At 38.8% G+C, this 22,121-nt stretch overlaps 1 protein-coding gene across 1 annotated transcript in view; it reads right to left on the bottom strand.

Moving 5' to 3' along the window:
- Positions 1-7,672, bottom strand: part of pde8a (phosphodiesterase 8A) — a 51,808-nt gene extending 44,136 nt beyond the window's left edge. The window contains exon 1 of the mRNA XM_039794633.1: positions 6,052-7,672. Within this exon, the coding sequence (XP_039650567.1) occupies positions 6,052-6,204 (153 nt within the window). The 5' untranslated portion in view covers positions 6,205-7,672. The remainder of the gene's footprint in view (positions 1-6,051) is intronic.
- Positions 7,673-22,121: the final 14,449 nt, after the last annotated feature.

Genomic DNA, 22,121 nt, shown 5'->3' with positions numbered 1-22,121 from the left:
AAATATGAAGCTAGCTTAGCTTAGACTATGAAGACTGGAAACGGGAAAAAAAACTAACCAGGCTCAGTACAAAGGTAACAAAATCAGCGTCTGATGCTCAGTAATTTATGATATATTTTAGTTTTTTAAATCTGTACAAAAAGGGTAAAAACAACAAGCTGTGGTTTTATGAAGGCAGCTTTAAGATTCCAGGAAATCACTGCACTCGGCAAAGAAATAGTCTGGCACATAACCCCCCCTGTAGAACCACATCTTGGCGGTTTTACACTTCACTTTATGGACGGATTACGAAAAATTAATAAATGATCTTTAAGAGGTGCTGGAGGGTGTTCCAAAAGTGTCAGTCACAATTTATTTAATTGCCTTTTGACTGTTCTCTGTATGACTATTTAGTCTACTTCCAGTCTATGGTATACAGCATGCCGGGAAATTTAATTTCTGGCCAAATTTCACAGAGCATCTGGTATTTTGTGCGGATAGTTTTTGATTCTGATGGTCTTCAAAATATTCATTTGTTTTCCGCCGGGATTGGCGCTATCCTCATTTGTTGTGGCTATATTAGATTTTTTTTAATATGTGCTGTATCACATGAAAAAGTTATATCAAAAGTTACATGACAAAGATGCAGCCAAAACTAACAGATATAAAAACTCTTGAATCCCCTCTGCCAACTCCCAACTAACATATTTGATATACACAGTGGTAGCATGACACCGCGACCTCTGCAGGTGCTCACAGCTTAGAACGCCCATGATTTGGGGACACAGTCCAGGAGGAGCTTAAAAGGCCACCAATGGACCTGGACCCACTCACATCTACATTCCCGTGAGCTTCTGAAAGAGTACAGAGAGCGCTGCTTCTACAAAGTAAACACTTGTAGTGCCTTGTTTTGGAAGAATACCATTTCCATAATCTCATGAAACTATCACATGCTAACCTTATGATACTAAATTCTTAACCTGGAGGGGGAGCAGAACAAGCTTTGAATGTGGCCTTATTTCATAAGACTATTTTAAAAACAATGGGAAGTTCTGTTTCATAAGCACATGCACCCAACTGACACCTCATAAGAGAGCAATAAGCACTATAAGGTGACAAAGGGATTTATTATATTATCCTAATTTGATTTCTACAGAGGATCAACGTTCACACTGTCAGCAGTAGAAGACTTGGGTGTCATTACATCAAGGGCTGGAGCTGCTTAATGCTCAAGAAAAGATTCTGTGGGAAGTATAAATACTGTACTAACGTCATGTTTTACCCTGAACTCTTGGACATCACGAACATCTTGTAGGGTGATAAGCTCTAGAAGTGCCAATACATCAATCAGTAGACTGTGTGTGCTTCATGGGCCCCATCTCGCTTCCTCTCAACTCCTTCTGCTTATATCTCAGTGGAGATAAATGACATGGCAAAAAAAAATCCCCCCTTACTGCCCCTGCAGACGCTCCAGACAGGAAGGGAAACACAGGTCACACTGCAGCTGACGTTTTGTTTAACTAAAACATAATGAACAGCTAAAGTCATAGTTACAGGCTGTGTTCAAGTATTTTGTGATGTTTCCTTTGATGTCAGTGAATTTAAAAAAGTAGGAGAAATCCTACAATTACAGTAGAAAAAGAAAAATCTTTCAGTCCTAAAAGGAATAGCTTCAGAACGTTTTGAGAAATATGCGCATTCACTTGCCAAGAGTCCGATTACAAGATAGACACCACTCTTATGTCTGACAGTTCAATGTGAAGCTACAGCCAGCAGCTTAGCATAAAGACTGGAAACAGTGGGAACTAGCTAGCCTAGCTCTGTCCAAAGGGTAACAAAATTATCCTACCAGCACCTCTAAAGCGAACTAAAAAAAATTTTATATCTCGTTTGCAAGATTCAAGCAAATTGTTATTTTTACTCTTCAGTTTTTGTACAGATTAAACAAACAAGATATAACATGTTAAATTATGAGCTTTAGCGATGCTGGTAGCTGGATTTTGTTACCTTTGGACAGAGCCAAGCTAACTGCTTCCCCCTGTTTCCAATCTTTATGCTAAGCTAAGCTAATTGGCTGCTAGCCTCAGCTACACATTTACTGTACAGACATAAGAGTGGTATCAATCTTCTCATCAAACTCTCGGCAACAAAGATATAAGCAAACAAGCAAAATGTCAAACTATTCCTTCAACATGTGCCATTTGAGTGGATGTTTTTGTCCATAGTGCCTTAAGGACCAAAACTTTGTCCCAGTGGGAATCAAACCACTAACTGGCAGGGTGCCAGGGGTTTGTGCCATGCCAAGCGAGCAATAAAAGACCATTGTACATATGAACATGACATCCTTGATAGATACAGATAAGCATAGTCCATCACTTGATCCAATCAGCAGCTGTACAGACAAAGACAACAGCAGGGCCATTGAAGTCAACCGAATGTTAGCATTTCTATGAGTGCACAGAGAGACTGCTCCTATTGTGTATCAAATCATATGTGTGATTGTGACGATAAAAAATTCACTTTGGACATATAGAGTAATATCTAAGAACAGAAGTTTTTTTTTTTTTTTTTTTTTTAAAAGAGCAGGAGGAAGAGCTCAGAAAGTTTGATAGCCAAATGAAAGAAAGTGATATATAGAGAGAGAAAGAAAAAGAGCCAATATCAGTCTCCCTTCTCTCAGCAAGCAGAAAAAGCACAGTGGATTAATTCATCACCATGCTGAGCCTTTGCCCTCCTCTGGAATAAATTACCCAATGACTCTCAATTTAGACCACACACACACACACACACACACACACACACACACACACACACACACACACACACACACACACACACACACACACACACACACACACACACACACACACACACACACACACACACACACACACACACACACACACACACACACACACACACACACACACACACACACACACACACACACAGCTCAGCAGTGTATCATATCTTTACTACATGCCCTTTAAAAGTAAGGTATATCACATGAGGTGCTTCAAAAACTTTTTTTTTAAGTTCTACAGTGGTGTGAGTTTGCAAAAGTTAAGTGTTTCCCCAATTGAGGCTTTAGTTTAGAAAAGCAACATTGTCACTTTTGGGGATGGGAGGGTTTAATGGGGGAAGTCTGAGGTATGTTAATGCATGCAGAGGCTGGAATCATGCAGTAAGCAAGATGGTATTACTCTGCAGATACTTATAAGCTGAGCACCTTTAATTTCCCCTTTCCATTTATAGTAAGGAGGTAATGATCAAACGGATTCTACATTTTCTGTTCGGGGGGGAAAAGCTACTTGATTTCCTTGAGTGGGGGCAATCAGACGGGAAAAGTCATGGCCAGATAAATGGTGTTGTGTTTGGCTGAGGTCTTTCTCTGTCTGTTTGGCCATACACACACAATCACAAAAAAATGGCCACTATCACAAGGACCTTGTACTTGAGCCTTATCATTGACAGAGCAGCCCAGATGGTAACGTACCCTTGACAAAGACTCACATCACACTCCCAAAATTCTATTGAATTTTTCTCACACACTGTAGATGCCTGCACAGGTTTTTTCTCTCTCTGTCTCTCTCTCTCATGTAAAAATGTAAGCAAAGATACAGCACAGTTTCAACATTTGCTTAATTTAGTTTTGCAATACGCTCAACGTGTGCACTTTATGGTCACTACTGCCGGCTGTGTGTAGATGTGGATGAATGTTATCATCCATTACGGGATGAATGTGTGTGCTCCCTTCAGAATCACAGTGACACAAGTCAGGGCCCAAGCATGCACACAGATAGTAAAAACAACACAAACACATAATAATTAGATACACAAAATACTTGAGAAGTTGTGGATCTAATGTACTTTCTACAAAGGCTGCAACTAATGATTGTTGATTAGTCTACTGATAATTTCCTTGTCGTTTGGTCTAAAAAAAATAAAATAAAAAAAAATAAAAATAAAAAAGTACAACAATTCACAATTTCCTAAAGCCCAATGGGATGTCTTCAAATTGTGTATTTCATCTGACCAACAGTCCAAAACCCCAAAGTTATTCAGTTAACAATCACAGATGCTTGAACCGATCAACTAATCAATGAATAACTAATTGTTTCAGGTCGGATGTGGCGCAGCTCCTGTATTCCCAAATGATTCCAAATTAAATGAAAGAATTTAGTGCTTTTTATGACAGTGTAGTGCAGAAGGTTTTATTAAATCTAGGTGGTGCACGCACACAATTACAGTTCAATCAATGGCCGTTATTGATCTCATATATAAAAGGGGGAGAAATCAAAAGATCTCAAAAGAGCTACAACAAGCAGCAGCGGCATGTATCACTGAGCCTTGAACGCATCACGGCAAGATGATGTGAACATGATTTCTGATAAAAGCGACTTACTTCTCTATACATTATGGCCAAAGTAAACCCGGGCCCTCACCAAAGAGGAAGTTAGAGATGACACCTTACAGAACAGGGATTAACCATTTCCAGCCGAAGGAGATTTGTATACCATTAGTCTAACTCAATCAGGGGACTAATTCAATCAGAGGCACAGTGGGCATCTTGACATGGGGGCATCTGTCACACTGACTTCTCACTGCATCCTGCAGTGACATTTGGCCACAAAATTCAGCTTGACAGAGGCCCTCAAATAGCCTGCGGCCTGTCAGACAAACGCACACATACTCATGAACACACAGACGCACTCATCCAGTATTAAATTCACAAGATCACACTTTTTTTAAACAGACATTTTGTGTGTGCGGACGCCTGCAGATGTACATGCAAACGTTACAGTACGAGCTTCCTTTGATTTTATTATCAATGTGCCAGTGCTCGAGGCTTCCACATTATTATTCTTCTTCATTTAGAGATAGAATAACTGTTCTCAACGCAGTATTGCTTGATTACTCAGTTTTCTACAAATAGGATGAGGCCTTTTGCCAGCACACATCAAAACCAGGATCTTCACTTCTTGGTTTGCATCTTTCTCGCCTCCAAATACACAACTGCCTGTTAATCTGAATAGTGGTGATAGGTTGTTCTTATGGGACCTCTTACACAATACATAAATGCCAAATAATCACAAAAATCATCATCATCATCCTGATTAGAAACACCTCTTTAGTCCCTGCATACAAGCAGACGCAGCACATTTGGTTATCCTCTGTTAGTGTAATTATGTTGTGGTTCAATGCACAAAAGGCACTGTTATTTTTTGCGATGATGTAACACACTGATGGCAAACTTTTTGCTATTACGTCACTCAAACCTTTTCAATACCTGCTCCTACTTTCCATTCAGATATCCCGACTGGTCTCATGTAGTGCGTGAAACACAAAGTTTAGGCCTCTATGAGAGAGGACATCCTATTGAAAAGCATAACTGGTAGAAAGGTGAAGCAGAGGCCAAAGCTGTGTCAACTGAACCATGGGTGACTACAGAGGTCAGTGCTTTATGCTCAGATTTTAGTTGAAGTGAAGTGCATTACTCCAGCTGTAAGATCATGCAGATCATGTACATCTGAAGTGACTGAAAACTGTTACAAAAGGTTTGCTTTATGGTGACTCTTAGACAAAAAAACACAACGAGAACAATACCTCGGCTTAGTGTGGAGGCCTGTGACCCCACAACCTTTAACTGAGTGTGTATCTGACCTAGTTCCTCTAAATAAAAAATAAAAATAAAAAAATACTAATGTCAAGCATGGAAATGTATAGTTTCAAGTGAGTTCAAATGACAGTAATGCATGTAATGTATAGTGGCTTCATTGCATTTTCCTGATTTTATTTTTTTTGGTTTGTTTCCTTCTATATCTACTGTAGATTATTTCTATTATTGCCATTACAATTTATATACGTTTTGGAAATCAAGTTGTTTGGTTTCCTAAACAGCATTATTATGTGAATTATACAGTTATTTTCTATTATGGAAAAGAGGACATTAGCATAACGACTTTAAACTGCATCACTCACACTCACACACACACACACACACACACACACACACACACACACACACACACACACAGTCTCTGTAAATGTAATAAATGTAGGTTCCCTCACCTTGCAGCTCAGGGGTTTTAGGGGTAGTCCCGAGGCAGGATTTCCTTGAAGCTGAGTGGTATTAGTCTGCTGGGGTGAGTGGGAATCCTCGGACTCTTTTCCACCGTGGTAGACCACCCTATCAGAGATATGAATACTTGAAGCACAGCCCATGCTTCAACCCACTTCAGCCTTTTTCTTTTTGTGCAAGTGCTTTACTTTGAGGCTACCCGAGTGTCATTCGCCCTCTCTTTGTTTGTTTTTTTTCAAGGTCCACTCTTCCTCCTAAGGTTTTTTTTTTTTTTTTTTTTTTTTTTTAAATAGGCTATATAGAAATACATATATACATGCTATATGTATCATCTAGGCCACAGCAAAGCCGGTTCTCCAATTGCTCTAACACAAGGCATGAATAATATATCTCTCTATCACCCACCCCCCGACCAGGAAGCTGATTTCCTCCCTCTCTTTTTCACATGAAGTTAATTGGAGGTCTTTAATCAAAGCAGCTGTCTTATCCTCGAAAACTTGGATCCCGTTATTCTTCAGCTGGGCTGCTCAGATCCCCATGGACGTTTTTTTTTTTTTTATCCCTCACTCCGGCTCCAATTCTCGCCTTCTTCGTACCACATCACCATTTTCTCATTTTTCCTCAACTTCACTGTTATCAAGTAGGCCTAACAAACAAACAAACCAACAAACCATGCAGTCCCCCCCACCCCGCCAGCTTCATGCAATAGTTTTATCCATTTTTGTGTCCAAGGTTTCATGTGTAGTCGTCCTCCCCCACCCCGGAGCCATCAAAAAATGATGCTTATTTTTTTCTCTCTCTCTCTCTCTCTCTCTCTCTCTCTCTCTCTCTCTCTCTCTCTTTCTCACTTAAACAATCTGGTTGCACACTTCAGCTCAAGACACGGGCCATAAACCGGTTCTCACGACACTTTGCTCCAGTCCTGAGCGGTTCATCATCAACAGGCTGAAATATTCACACTGCAGGGTGTTATTCTGGCCAGTCGCTCCGATGTCAAACACCCTCCGTCAAACATAATGTCATTAGCCTATGTAGTCCGACAGAACACTCCATTTATCAGCCCACATTCAGCAATTTAGGAAGCGGAGAAATCTTGGTGGATGGCTTGCAAATCTCCATTAAGGCATCCGCTGCCCGGTTGAGGATGATCCGCCTGGTATAAGAGGACCAAACCCGGGTGCAGTGTGCCACAGTGTCACCAGGCTCCACGATTTTCTTTCATTCTGGAGGGGGAAAAAAAAGGATGTAGAGGCTGTAAGATTGCAATATGTGGAGGTACCAGCTTTGGAGAATGCAATCGCTTGAGAGACACAGAGAGAAAAATCTAAAAAAAAAAAAAAAAAAAAAAAAAAAAAAAAAAACACACACAACAACAACAAAAAAAAAAAACCACAAGACCGCTCCGTGTCCACAAGTTTCGGATCTGAGATCGGGGACGGCAGGAATATTCACGGTGAACGAGAGCGGAGGTAAGGCAGGACCGAGCTACATAATGCTGATTTTATGTTTGTCTTTTCTCTGCCTTTTCTGGCGTTTGCCCTTCCAATTCTTCAGCACTGCTTGACAGCGGCACATCCAATAAAAGCACCCGCAAGGATTGACCTACAGCCTTTACTGACGTTAATGCAAATGAGCTCGGCGCAGCTAATCGGCGTCGTGCTCGGCGCCGCTGGGTGGTCCTCCGCTTTCCGTGGGAACTTTGAAAGCAGGAAAAGGGCTCACACAGACTAACGTTGGACTAGCTGCAGGTAGGCTACGCTGTTTTAACATGTCTTTTTTCTTCAGATTACAAACGCAAACCGAGTGAAAGCTGTTTTTGGTGCAGTTCTTGTTGTATCTAGTCTCGGCTACTGCAAAGTAAGTAGGATAATTTACAGCTGCGGTTAAACGGGTTTGAACACCCACTCTGTAAACATTTTTAGTCCTATCTCAAAGCTATGGAATACCAATTGGACCAAAATGAATAACATTTAATGCCACATTATTAAAATAGATAAATATGTAAAACATACTGAAAAAAATATATAAATTAACTAATAAAGAAAGAGAGAACATGTCAGCCCAGTTTTAGCTAACCTGCATTGGCTCCTTGTGTCTTTAATTGATTTTAAAGTTATGTTACTTGTTTAAAAGGCTCTGGTGTACATGCAGTTTAGTGTCCCAAATTCCCCATACAATGTCCTTAATTAATTATGAACTTGCTAAACCACCTGCGCTACCCTAACCCCAACCTGTCTCAAATAAGACCCTCATTTTGGAAAATAATTTGGGACACTAAACTGCACATACCAAAGGCTCTTAATGGTTTGGGACCAGTCTACATTACTAATTCTTTGTCGTTTTATAATCCTTTACTGCGTCTTAGATCCTCTGTTGCGGGTTTTTAAATAAAAACTATCACACAAATAAGAAAATTGACAGCTCAGCCTTTTTTTTAACTATGCACCAAAACAATGTGATTTCCCACGCAAGGCTATAAGAGATGCAAGCTCTGTGAAAATTTTGAAAATGACATTTGAAAGCCTATTTATTCAGCATTACTTTTAACTGTCACTCTTCCTGTGTTTTATTCTTATCTTGTACATGTTTGTTGTTCATTTGATTGTATTGCTTTATCTCCCAGTAATTTGCTTTTTTTTCAATTTATTCTCGTTTCTTCATTTTATTGTAAAGCACTTTGAGCTACACCCCTGTATGAAAGATGCTATATAAATAAAGTTTATTATTATTATTTTTTATTTTATTAATAGACTGTGTAATAAGAAATTATGAAATGTTAGTTCATCAGTGACCAAATAATTGATTAATTCAGAATCAGGTTTATTGCCAAGTAGGTTTTCACATAAAATGAATTTGCCTTGATATCTTGGTACATAACAATAAACGTAGTAAGAGAAAATTACAAAAAAGTACTGCGGAAGTCAAGAATAATAAATTGAAAGAAATTACAATAAAAATATGTTAGGTTTTGAAATTGAAAAAAGGTGTACAGTGTTTCAAACAAAGAGAATGGAATGTGCAGAAGTTCATTGTATAAAGCAAAAAGAATTTGTGTGATGTACAGAGAATATATTCCAAAAGCTGCGTTTAATGTAACGCATTGAGTCCGATGTGGAGGTTTTACATTAATGTAAGGTGTAGTGTCCATGAGGCGGGATACAGGTCATGGGTCCCGGGCCTTGTTGATGAGAAGGCTGCAGCCCTGAAGAAACGGTTCTTGTGGCTTGTGATTGTTATCGGGGCTGCAACTGATGATTATTTTCATCATCACTGAATTATGTCATTAATTAATTGATTGTATCAATTAATTTATCATGCTAACATCTCAGGAAATGGTGAATAGTACCCATCACAGTTTCCCAGAGTCCAATGTGTTGCCTTAAAATTGTTTTTGTCCAACCAACTGTCCAAAATACAAGCATATGTAGTTTACTCTCATATATCATTAAGAAAAGCAGCAATTTTAGCATCTGATATGAGAAAATGTGTGTTTTTGCTTCAAAATGACTCAAGTGATTGGTTGAATGCTGCAATATGTTCCGATTGTCCAACTACTGGTTTCATTTATTTTTATTTATTTTTTCATTTCATGACAGTGTTCATGTTCACTCAGAGCCTCTTAGCAGGCTCAGCAACTGTCACTTTATATCTTTATTTCTTAAACTACTCTCACTTAAAACAAGGGTAGTGACACATGAATGTGAACACTTTAGTTGTCTAAAATAAAACAAATAATTGAAGTGGATTGTAAAAAAACCCCACCATGGACTAATTTCCCCCCTTGCACTATATTTGTGTCCCTTATCAGTTTTGTTTTGACTAGTAAGAGTCTTGAGTCTATCAGAGACATTTGTCGTTTGTGGGGATTCACATGAACTCTGTCGGGTGATTTCCTGTTTTAAAACTCACTTTTAAGGGTGCGCATATTGATTCCCTCCACTCCACAATTTTCATTTGTTCACAGTTTCTCAAGCAAACAAAACAACAACATAATTTGCCTCAGAAATAATCTATTCCATTCCCTACAAACATCAGGTATTTCCTGGTTCTGTAGTAACAGAGCCCAACTGACACCTGCTTTTTAAGGCTGATGTGTAAGGCTATAAACTAAAAATTTGAGATCAAAATATTTGCTAATGTCCCTTTTTTGTAAACACAAATGGATAAGATGTTTGATAAAGATCCCTTTAATTTGGTTATTGTGACCAAGATATGTATACTAAGCAGAACATATTATAGTTGAAAAATAAACCTGTCATTGCCCTCTGGTGGACAAACTATGTAATAGCAACACTGTTTTTCAAATACCACAAACATAACATTTCTTTCAAGCTAAAATTAGCCCATAATGTGGGCCTGGCTGATTTATCTTCCATCCAGTCTATGTGTGGCAGAAGCGCAACACCCATTTTATGACTTGACACCGGTCATTTGATGCCAATAGCAGACACTGTGTGTGTGTGTGTGTAATACAGTAGTCAAGATAAAATAAATGGCTGGACTTGGAAAAGACGGATAAAGAAAGGAATGACCAAAATCAAAGAGGTATTGATCTCCTGAATCCCTATAAGCTCCAAAAATACTGGATCCTACATTTCCCATAATGCAACCAATAACTTCTCTCTCTGGTAAACACTCATCTTTTGTAACACAGACTTTCTGTTATAAATTTGTATTCTTCAAGGCCAAGTTAAGATAAACCTGATAACCTGATCGTCAGGGTTGTTTTCTTAGATTTTAAAGGTCCTCACAGGCAGAGAAGTGCTCCCTATGACAACTGACATTTATTGCCTCATTTAGGCCTTGATCAGACAGAGTGCGTTTTAGCAGTCTGGGACTCATTGTAATTGTTTTCAATGAGAGTGAAGCACTTGGCTCGCTTTTGTGTTGCTGAACGCCCTTGCATTTTTTTTTGACGCAGTTCCCTGACCACCTCGAGTTGGAAAAACTTCAAGTTTGGGCATTTTTTCATGATCTTTGTTAATTAACTTCACTGCAAAACAATGGTTTGACAAACAATGGGTGATTTGATGGTTGCAAGAATGACAAAAAGACTCAAATGGTCTGATTGGGGTGTCTTCAATAAGAAAGGCAGTGCGCCTCTTGTTTTGCGGTCTGATCGCGGCGTTACACTGCATGGTACGGCTGTGCTTGACTCAAATCACTTTTTGGTACCGGTACTTTTGTTTTTTCATTTTGCAGATAGCACCCCCTTAATGTAAGCGGGATTGTCAGCTGATCGCCATAGCGACGCCACGTGAAACTGCTGTGACCTCAGTTTCAACGCGACACTTGCTGAATCCTTTCATCGGCAACCAAACAGAGGAAGTTCGCCAATTGTACGACGCAGTGTACGATGTAGTTTTGCGGGCTCCCATTTTTGAAAATTTGCATTGAGTGAATACATTTTTTTTTTCATTCGTTATGGACAGTAGCTTAAAAAATGCTGGTTTATGCAGGATGTCCCGGGTTGCGCTTGTGACGATTTTCTCTGACCAATCGGTGGTCTCCAGTGTTTTAACTCCACCTGCTAGTATCTGCTCTGCTCGCTTGGAACCTCGAACCAGGTGGTACCAAAATAATTACCTTCAACTACTATCCACAACATTTGCTAATGGAAAACCAAAAAAGAGCAAGTCGAGTTGAGCTGTATGCAATAGAAAAGCGACATATATGTAAAATTGATGGAGTTCCCCTTGAATGTATGTCAAATTCAAGGGGAATTTTTGGTTTACTGTCAAACCGCATGTTTTGTGTATGATATATGTATATTTTTGTTTTGTCTGTCGTGTATTTTTTGACTGTCCTGATAAAATTCCTTTTGCACTAATTCTAATTGCTGTTAAAGTGAATATGTCAAGTTTGAGTGTTTATGCTCTGTAGTTTAAAACACAAAAACTTGCATTGTACAGTATATTTGAAATGTCTTCTGGAGCAGAGCAAACGCCTGCATTTCTGATATTCGACTTTCAATATTAATAGATCAGCCTCCAGTAACCCAAAACTAATGAATTACAGGGGAAGTTGAACTACCCATAAAACTGATTACTAATAAACTGCAATCAAATTAATTTAGTTATTGAGATTTCTGACAGTATAATGTGTCATCACCACTTATGCAGGCAGTTAAGAAATGTTACTTTTTATATTAATTAGACAGAAGTTTTCTTTAAAGTGTCAGTCCACCCATATCAGAAAAAAAAAACAATTTCCTGCTCAACCCAACAACTCAGTTGTGTTTTTGCGATGCAGATAGTTTCTGTGTTATCTGCAGGGTTTTTGAGACATTTTTTTAACTTCTCTCATTCCCCATAGGTGAATGGATTTGTAATTGTGGTCGAAAACTTCCAATTAAAACAAGATAACTGATGTATCCTGGGCATATATAGTAGTATTGCTACTGAAGAAGCGTGTGGTCAGACTGAATGAAGCTTAAGTGCTCCATTGCAATTCACAGAAATGAGTTCAGCCCTACTTAATCTTCCTGTCCTAGTTCACCTTCCTTGTTTGAGAAGCTATCCTCTCGGTCTGTGACTGTAACAGGAAATCAAGAAGCCCTGGAAGGAAAATAGGAAAAAAAGGGAGCTGCACAAGAAACGTTTGCATTTAAACAGTGATAGTTCTTCTTCTAACATTGAAGGTCTTCTTCTTTTTTTTTTTTTTTTTTTTTTGGAGAACACCATGTGGGCTTACAGTAGATCTGATAAATTTCAGTCAGAAAACTGCTGTGCAGTCATTCCTGAAAGTAATGGTTATTATGGCAAAATATTCGCCATTATAGTCAGAGAAAACATGACCATGCAGAAAGTCATTGACATACTTAATTCCACATATACTCCAAAACTCAATGCTTCTGCACACGTAAAACATTTAGATCAAAGATCCTGGTTCAGATCTTACAGGAAATGGTGTTGAGTCAGAGTGAGAATCTTTAGTCTTCTCAAGTGAAAAGTTTGATCTCCTCAAAGATAAGACTGTTGCAGATCAGAGCCAAACTCAGCAGCACCACACTTTGACTATATTAACTTTGAAACTCTACAACTGTATAAAAAAATTTAAAAAGAAGGAAAAAGTTCTCATTTGGCCTTATTTGTTGTGCAACAGATCTTAATCAGAATTGTGCTCTTCAACACTTCTGGCAAGTGCCTGACAACAAAGTTGCGCCCCCCCCCCACTTCCACTAGAGGGCTCCAAACAAGTGAATTTCCATATTCTACAAACAGTGGCTTTAAACTTATTCATGTTATTTAAATTTTTTTTTATATATTTTCTTTTAGAGGCTGAATAAAAAATAGCAAGTTATTATATAACTTTAGGTGTTTTCTGTTGCTCTCTTCTGTCAACTTGTACAAAATGTTCTAAAATAATGTTCTAAAAGAAAGTGGTTAGACATTTTTTTTGAAGGCTGTACATTTTTAAATTATGTCAAATGGAATGCAAATGTTACTTTTTAGTGCTTAAGAAGCCCAAATCCCTGCCTGGTAAGAACACACTGTTCATTCAAATGTGAAACTTTTTAAGTTGCTACAGAACAGCCTGGATATACTTTACTGCAGACATTGGTGTAAACTGGGCAATGGAACAAATGGCAGCAACTTCATTTCATGTCACTGGTGTGTGTTGAATAATTGAGAGATTTTTAAACAGTTCAGCGGCTATGTCTCGCACTACTTCCAGACACAACACAGAAACCCTAAACCGTTTTTCCTACTACGCTGCAGCCATGCGGCTGTGTTATGTATTGTCTGCACACGATGTGCTTGCAGGATCTTTGTTTAACACACAGTTCTTGGTCATGATCCAGTGCAAAACTGTCATTCAGGTTATAACAGACAATTTGTAAATATTTGTTCAAAGCTTTAGATCAGAGGTGCCCAAATTCTTTCAAATGAACGGCCAAAAATGTATCTGGATGAAAGGCCATGGGCCAAAAAGTAAATGCTGATTTTATGAGAAAATGTATATTTTATAGAAATTTAACATAAAAAATCTGAAATAAAATTTAGAAAATAATACTGCTCTTGAATCTGCATTCATTTCCCATATTACAGAACGTTTACAGTTATTTATCACTTGCAATAGTGGAAGACATGAGCCCTGTCATTTATCAGTGTGCCGCTGCCTCGATCGCTCCATCTTAACTGGCTGACTCAAAACCAGTGACGTTAGCACGGCTCGAGCACGTGAGGGGGAGCGGGAGAGAGAAGAAATGCAGTCATTTTTGTAATTTTTAGTAGATAACGTGCGTAATTTAATAAGGAAGTTTACCAGCACTGTGCTTTACATTGCTGTAAAACTCAGATTAAGTACTTTTTAGCTGCACAAAACAAAGTTCTGTTAGGATTTTACAGCACTTTCAAAATAAGAGGAGAATAAGCATGAGCATGTCAAATGCCATGGGGGGCCAAACTTGGCCTGCAAGCCCCAAATTGGGTAGCCTTGCTTAAAACGTGTGCATGTAACCTCACTGACGTGGATGAACTCAGGATCCTATGAACTCTGTCCTTTCTGCTCCAATGACACGTTGCTGAATGAATGTTGTGTTTTATAGTCCTGAATCATAAATCACTTTAATGAACTCCAGCATATCAAATTTGAATCCAATTTCAAGCAACCAAAAAATAAGCCATTCTGACAAAGGGAAGAACCTTTTCACAAAGCAAAGTTTCCCACTGAATAACATGCTTATATACTTAGAGTGCGTTAGCTACTGTATACTGGTATCGTGCTGAGAGTTGGGTTATAGGTTATCTTGTGTCAATCTTTAGACTGGGAAACCAAGGACTTTTGTTGAGCACTTTGTCTCACAAAATTGTATTTTCTTCTTTTTCTGTTTTGAAAAAGAAAATGTGCCAATTTGTCATTAAATATATAATATGATATAAATCACATCAAACGCATGAAAGAGGCACCTGCCGATTTACACATAAAGGGCACTTTACTTTAGCCTGGTTGACACCAGACCCTTCTCAGTTGTAACTGAGAGTGGGTCTGGGAAAGGTTCATTGACAGTTCATTTCCAAAGGGGCGTCACCAACGGACGCCACTCAAATGCCTCTGGGCGCAATAGTCCTTCAACCAATCAGACCAATGATCCAGGTGACGCTTTTCACATCCAATATCCAACAAAAAAAATGTGATTGTGGTTTTTGGTTCCCTCCACGCCCATAGACAGTACATAAGAAGTCCACGCCCTACTTTTTCCTTGCAGGTGTTGCATATTGCAAACTTGTTCAGCTCACACGCTGAATAATGACCAAACAGCTGACATGTTGCAGGTTAATTCACGAGGTTCCCTACATGTGCAAGAATAGCGCGGACACGCGCTTCACACCGCGAGCACTGCAGGTACTATCCATAAGGTACACGCCACACACGGCGGAAAAGTTGAGAGAAAGGAAAAAGAGACTGTGTCTCTGTCCGTGTGTGCGTGCGTCCTTGAGAACTGTAACTCGTATAACTTATGTTGTCAGTTAATTGTAACGTTGACCGCCATGAAATCGCCATATGTCAGACTGACCTGCAGCTCGCCGGTCATGGCCGTCATGTTGAATGTAAACAAAAAGCTGGTCGCCGTTGCTGCGCTATCCTCGTCTGCGTAAAGCCCGCCTCAACGGTCGTGATTGGTGTAAAGCCCGCCTCAGCGGTTGTGATTGGTGCCTCAATTTTGAGGACATTGGAAATGGGTTTGAATGGGCTCTTCGCCAGACTGACCTGCAGAGCAAATCTCAAATTTGCCGGAAGTTCGTCAGGGTTTACCCAGGCTAACTTTACTTGCCATTGTTGGTACAATTCAGCCTGCGAAAACAGTTCTGGAGGGAAGTCTACAAATTCATAACAAAAAGCTTTAGTTTTACAAACTGAGAGCATAGGGTTAGAAAGATGTGTCCATTTACCAGACAGCAAACAGAAGATCACAAAAAGACAACAAAAAGACAACAAAAAGCTATATTTGTACTTGTTTTGGTTGTTTTTAATGCTTCACTTTATATATAATGCATAAAGGATCCTAGTTTTTTACTGATCTAGCAGTCTGTTTTTGTACTTCTGATGCTGTTACATTTCAGTTTCCCTGTGTGGGATCAATAACATTTCTCTTATTTTCTATTTCTCATATCTTATATTACCCATACCATTGTTTGGCCCTAAGATGGCCTAAAAAGAACTAACTTTCTGCACATTACTCAGAGACACCTTTATTGATATACTGTATGAAGCTTCAGCTACCAGATATGTGAACATGTGGATCCTCTGTCTGATTGTTCTAGACCTAATTAAGACTATTACAGTAAGTCACCTATAGTCAAGAGAATATGAGAAGATGACTGCTGTTTCCCTGCAGACATTGAGGCCTTATCATTACCAGATCCCAATCAACTCTCCGTTTTGGAGTTTTTGAGGCAGCGGCAGAATTGCGCAATTAGGCAGCTGTACAAACAAGCAATCCATCTGCAGAAGACCACGTAGAACTAGGGGAAAACATTAGGTGCGACTGCACAGCTGTGAAGAGAAGCGACTAGTGAAGCTGCCACTGACACAGTCACCTTCAATCCAAAAGGTGATTCTTAATGTCATTTATCAGTGAGGAGGCAGTTGAATATTCAAATAAATGTAGTGGAGTAAAAAGTACAATATTTCCCTTAAAGTGTAAAGGAGTAGGCCTGTAAGTATCAGAATAATATATATGTATTGATTATTGATGCATTACTGTTTACATCACCTATATGTTGCAGCTGGTAAAGGTGCATTGAGCTAATTCTAACAAAAATCCATAAGATAGCAGTAATGTATAAAGTAGGCTTTATAGTACTGCCCCCCACCCCCAATCTTATTTTATTTATTGATTATGGTTTGTGTTATTAATCTGAATCTGCAAAGTAACTAGTTACTAAAGTTTTCAAATAAATAATGAGGTAAAAAGTACAATATTTCCCTCTGAAGTGTAGAGGAGTAGGCTTAAATGTATAAAGTAGCAGAAAATGAAAAATTAAGTAAAGTACAAGTACCTTAACATTGTACTTAAGTATAATAGCCTATTTGAGTTATGTACTTGGTTACTTTCCACCACTGCAATCAGAGCTGTTTATTTCTCTCAAGTGTCCACATTTGGTGAAACAGTTTTAAGTGATGCTCTCATAGCGCGAGGAGCATTGAGTGCTGCAGTCAGATTTATGTGAGACAAAAAAAAGTAAGGTGAGTGCTGAGAAAAGACATCAAATAACAGCTAACCATAAAGATGGAAGCATTTTGAAAATCAAGAGAGAGAGAAAGAGTAAAGGAAGTATTTAAATTGAACATGTAGTAGTAGAAGAAGAGGGTCAGAATTTGGAGTATGTTGAGAGTTTGAGTTGGCAGATTTTTGGAATCCGTCTATCTTTAAGACGTTGTCGTGTTTTGTCATTGTTTGCCTTCTCAGTGCAAATCTGTTAAATGACTTGCACACTGAGGAAAACTATTTCATATGTTGAAATGTCACATTCAATATTCATATTTAAGTTTTCCATTAGATGCAGCTAAATTCACTGTTATGACCTCAAATGTATTACACAGCAATATCATGTCATTTAATAACTGTAGTGTGTAGTTTTCACCACTAGATTGCAGCAGAATGCAGATATTAACAATTTAATTCAATAACTTTTTTTCTGTTATCAACACGTAATTTCTAATTTAACTGGTATCAGACAACAGATGACTATATTGTTATCACTTATACAGTATAATTAGCTCTAACATGTATTCTTTTTCTAATCTAATATATCTTGTGGCAGACTTCAAACATTAAACTACGGAGACAGTCAAAAGTAGTTTTCATAAAGTGAACTACACATGTGCAGGTGAAATTAAATTGATCAGAGGTGCATGCGGTATAAACCAGTACAGAAAATACATAAAGTTAAATGTATTTTCTGCAGTGAGAGGTTATTTATGAGCCCCATTGGCATACATACTCTTTTATATTGTGAATCTTGAGACTTCTTCTCTACCCAAGGTACTTTGGACAACATTTCACCTGTCTGACTTTTCAGTGAGAAAAAACGCGTTAATGAATTATAAAGTTTACACACCATAAAGATTGCACAGATTAAAATATTTTGGATATCTGTTACCAAGACTCTGCCTTCAACTTAAACAAAAGTAAATAAAGCTGTTAATAATTTACAATCTTAACAGTAAAGTCACAATTTCTATTTGCAATTCTAGTGGTTTACATAATAATATATAATGCAAAAGTTCTCCCACTGACACATTGGCCAGGTTAATGTTTAAAGACATGGAGGGGGATTACAGTATGGTGGCCACGCTCAGTGCCATTTATCAACCAGGTGAATAGAAACCACGTTCATAGGTCTGTGTGACCTACAATGATCTACCTAATTCACTAAATGTGTAGTGTGTATATTTACTCCACTGCTGTACTTTAGTACCATTTTGATGTAGTTATTAAATTCTTCCATTTTGTGCTACTTTATACTTCTACTCACTACATTTCAGAGGGAAATATATTTTTTACTCCACTACATTTGACAACTATAATTATAAGTTAGTTTTCATTTCATTAAAGGGCCCATGACATGCTGCTTTTTGGATGCTTTTATATAGGCCATAGTGGCCCCCTAATACTGTATCTGAAGTCTCTTTCCCGAAATTCAGCCTTGGTGCAGAATTACAGCCACTAGAGCCAGTCCCACAATGAGCTTTACTTAGGAAGTGCCATTTCTGTGTCTATAGCGTTAAGGAGGAGAGGGGGGGCAAGGTGGATGGTGGGGGTGTGGCCTTGACCAACTGCCACTTTGCTTGTTTGAAAGCCATGATGTCTCTCTCTCTCATGGGTGGGCCAAATTCTCTGGGTGGGCAAAGCAGAGAAAGGGGAGGTAACCTTGCTCCTTATGACCTCATAAGGAGCAAGATTCCAGATCGGCCCATCTGAGCTTTCATTTTCTCAAAGGCAGAGCAGGATACCCAGGGCTCGGTTTACACCTATCGCCATGTCTAGCCACTGGGGGACCATAGGCAGGCTGGGGGAACGCATATTCATTTTAAAAAACCTCATAAAGTGAAATTTTCATGCCAAGGGACCTTTTTTAAAGTTTCCTCCAAAATATATGATCAGCTTCTAAAATATGATGCATTGTTATAGATAAAACAACTTAAACCTACTTCTTTCACCATTTAAAGCTGGGGTAGCCTATAGGGAGTTTTCTGGAAAAGGCAAAAAAAAAAAAAAATACATACAGCCCTCCTGCTGCAGCCCTCCTCTCTGTGTCCTAAGTGTCTCCAACCAGACGAGCATGGGTATATGCACCCGCTTCATACAGTAACCTGTACTAGTCATTTCAATCATCCCCATTTCGATTGTGATCCTGATGCCGTTAGGCAGCGGCATGTCTATGAGATTTACCATGCTGTTTTCTTTACAAAGTTGTGGGCCTGTGATTCGAGGCTCTATAGCTACATAAACTTGAACTTGAATTAGCCATAGCTGTGAGACTTTGGCTATGGTTAGCAGAAGGCTACCAGGCTACTAACTATTAGCAGGATTTTCTCTCAGTCGCTATTGCGTTGATTTGTAAGACTCTCATTTTGAGAAGTTCTTTTTTTCCTTTTTTGGGTTGCTTTGCAGTGTAGGCAGTTGTTACCAGTGCTGGAATACCAATTTTTATGTTTGCCTTGAATCAGGCTTTCACCATTTGAAGGGACGTGCACGTGCATCTGCATTTGTAGAACAGCCAATAGGAACGCTCTCTGTCTCTAAAATGACCTGTGATTGGCCAAAGTATCCCGTCATGGGCTACACTGTAAACCCTGATTTTGTTTCTAATTAAATTTACGAGTGATCATTATTTATACTTTTATGCTTTGTAAAAACCTGCTATCATTAATAAACAACATTAGTTGTTTGTACTATTTAGCTGAAATATTCATTGCACTAATCAGGTTTAGCAGAGATAACTCGGTAGGTTTACTTTCATAAAAAGGGGAAGGGGCTAATTCAAAAACCTGCCTGGTCACGTGACAAGACCAGCGTTTTACGTGCGTTCAAGGGGCTCTAAACCTGGCGGGACGGCTGCGGACGGTACCCTGACCTGGAAGCTACTCCAAGTGGAATGGTTAGTATGTAAAATAACTATTGTAGCCTAGTTATCTTTGTGGGAATTTTGAATACCCAAAAGCTTGCAGATAATTTGTTGACGTAGCTTTTTTTTCTGTCTAATGTTACTGTTTGAACCTGTGCATAGTGTTAATACATGCTTATTGCTAACACTAGCTACTCAAAAAAGTGTCAGCTGAATGTTAAGGTTAGCTTAGTGTTAACATTCTGAGGATGGCTCACATACCGGCGAGTTTGCTCGACTGTATCCTTTGTACAGTATAACCGTCATTTTACGCAATAGAAAAGCGATTCAACCGCTGTCGGGGCAAAGGAGTGTAGCAGGCGCTGTGGAGGTGTTTACGTTGTGGACACCGCGAGCTGCTTGCAGCGCATTGATCCACTCGACCCGTCCTTGGCCGCTCTCTTTTTCCCTCTCACTCACTCTCACACACACGCTTGTTTACATGCCGGTTTTCTCTGTAACACAGGCGTTGTTTCGGTTATATTGCCTTATTGTATTTAACAGTGACATTGTTGAGCTAAACGTTTTCTTGTATTTTTACAGATCCTTGTGGTGTGAGGATGCTGTGGAAGTGTAAGTATTGTCAGTTTGTGTGAGAAAAGGGGTAACCTTTTAAAACATTATCGGTTTAAACACGGAAACTATGGTAGAACTGTCCCATTTCCCTGCTTACACCAACAATGTGTGGGCACATTCAACTCCATTAATGCACTTAAGGTCCACTTAGCAAAGATTCACCAGAAAACCCAGGGTGAGTGAAACTGCCCAAGTAACCTTTCACTAGCTATGTTTCCATCGACCCGTTTTTATCCGAATTAAGTGATATCGAATGAAAAATGCCTTATGGAAACAGTAAAATCCGACTGAATTTCATGAATATCGAATTTCTTGTAAATTTGTGACACATTCAACACCCACACAAGAACAACACAGACACGGACAACACCCACACACACACACAACACACACAAACACATACAACACCCACAAACAACACCGACACGGAAAGCACCCACACGGACAACGCACACGGACACACCACACACGTACAACACAGACACGGACAACCCACAACACACACGGACACACCACACACGTACAACACAGACATGGACAACACACACACACACACACACACACACACACACACAAAACACCCACACACATAATTGTTTCAATGATTTGAAATGACTTTTTTCAGATTAATCATTTTAGGTTAGACGTGTTGATGTTGACCTGTTTTGCCATTTTTCTTAAAAATAAAATGCATTGGAACATTTAGAGGTGTTTCTTTTTTTCCATCCAATTTATTTGAAACAATGTTTTATACCATATTTAATTAAATTAAATTAAAGGAAAATATAGTAATTGTAATAAATGATGAGTAGCAATAACAAGTCATAATAGCTAGTTTTATCTAATGATTTGAGTACACACTACTAATAAATATAAATACTAAACTTAAGGTTCCATGTTAATACAACTCGACATGTTTAGTTTCAGCTTGGGTAAAAACTTAAGGTTCCATGTTAGTACAACTCGACATGTTTAGTTTCAGCTTGGGTAAAAACTTAAGGTTCCATGTTAATACAACTTGACATGTTTAGTTTCAGCTTGGGTAAAAACTTAAGGTTCCATGTTAATACAACTTGACATGTTTAGTTTTAGCTTGTGTAAAAACTAAAGTGGGATAGGGCAACGGGTTTCCACGCGATTTGCGAGTATAGTCAACTAATTCGTGTTTACAGTGTAGTAAAGCCTGAAAACAGAGCCGAGAGAAGGTGCAGAAGTCTAGTTTTCTCTCAGACCACTTGATTACAATATGCTGAAAGATTATTACGGATTTATTGGCCAATGACGCCAAAAACCCTGCCTATATCCTTTAACGGTTATGCAATAGTATTTCACACCAATAACAGTCACAGATATAATATAACAAATAC

Source organism: Perca fluviatilis, chromosome 3 (genome assembly GCF_010015445.1).
Source record: "Perca fluviatilis chromosome 3, GENO_Pfluv_1.0, whole genome shotgun sequence".
Classification (NCBI taxonomy): Eukaryota; Metazoa; Chordata; class Actinopteri; order Perciformes; family Percidae; genus Perca; species Perca fluviatilis.
Note: the sequence above shows the minus strand (reverse complement) of the source record. Positions and strands in the feature narration are given on the sequence as shown.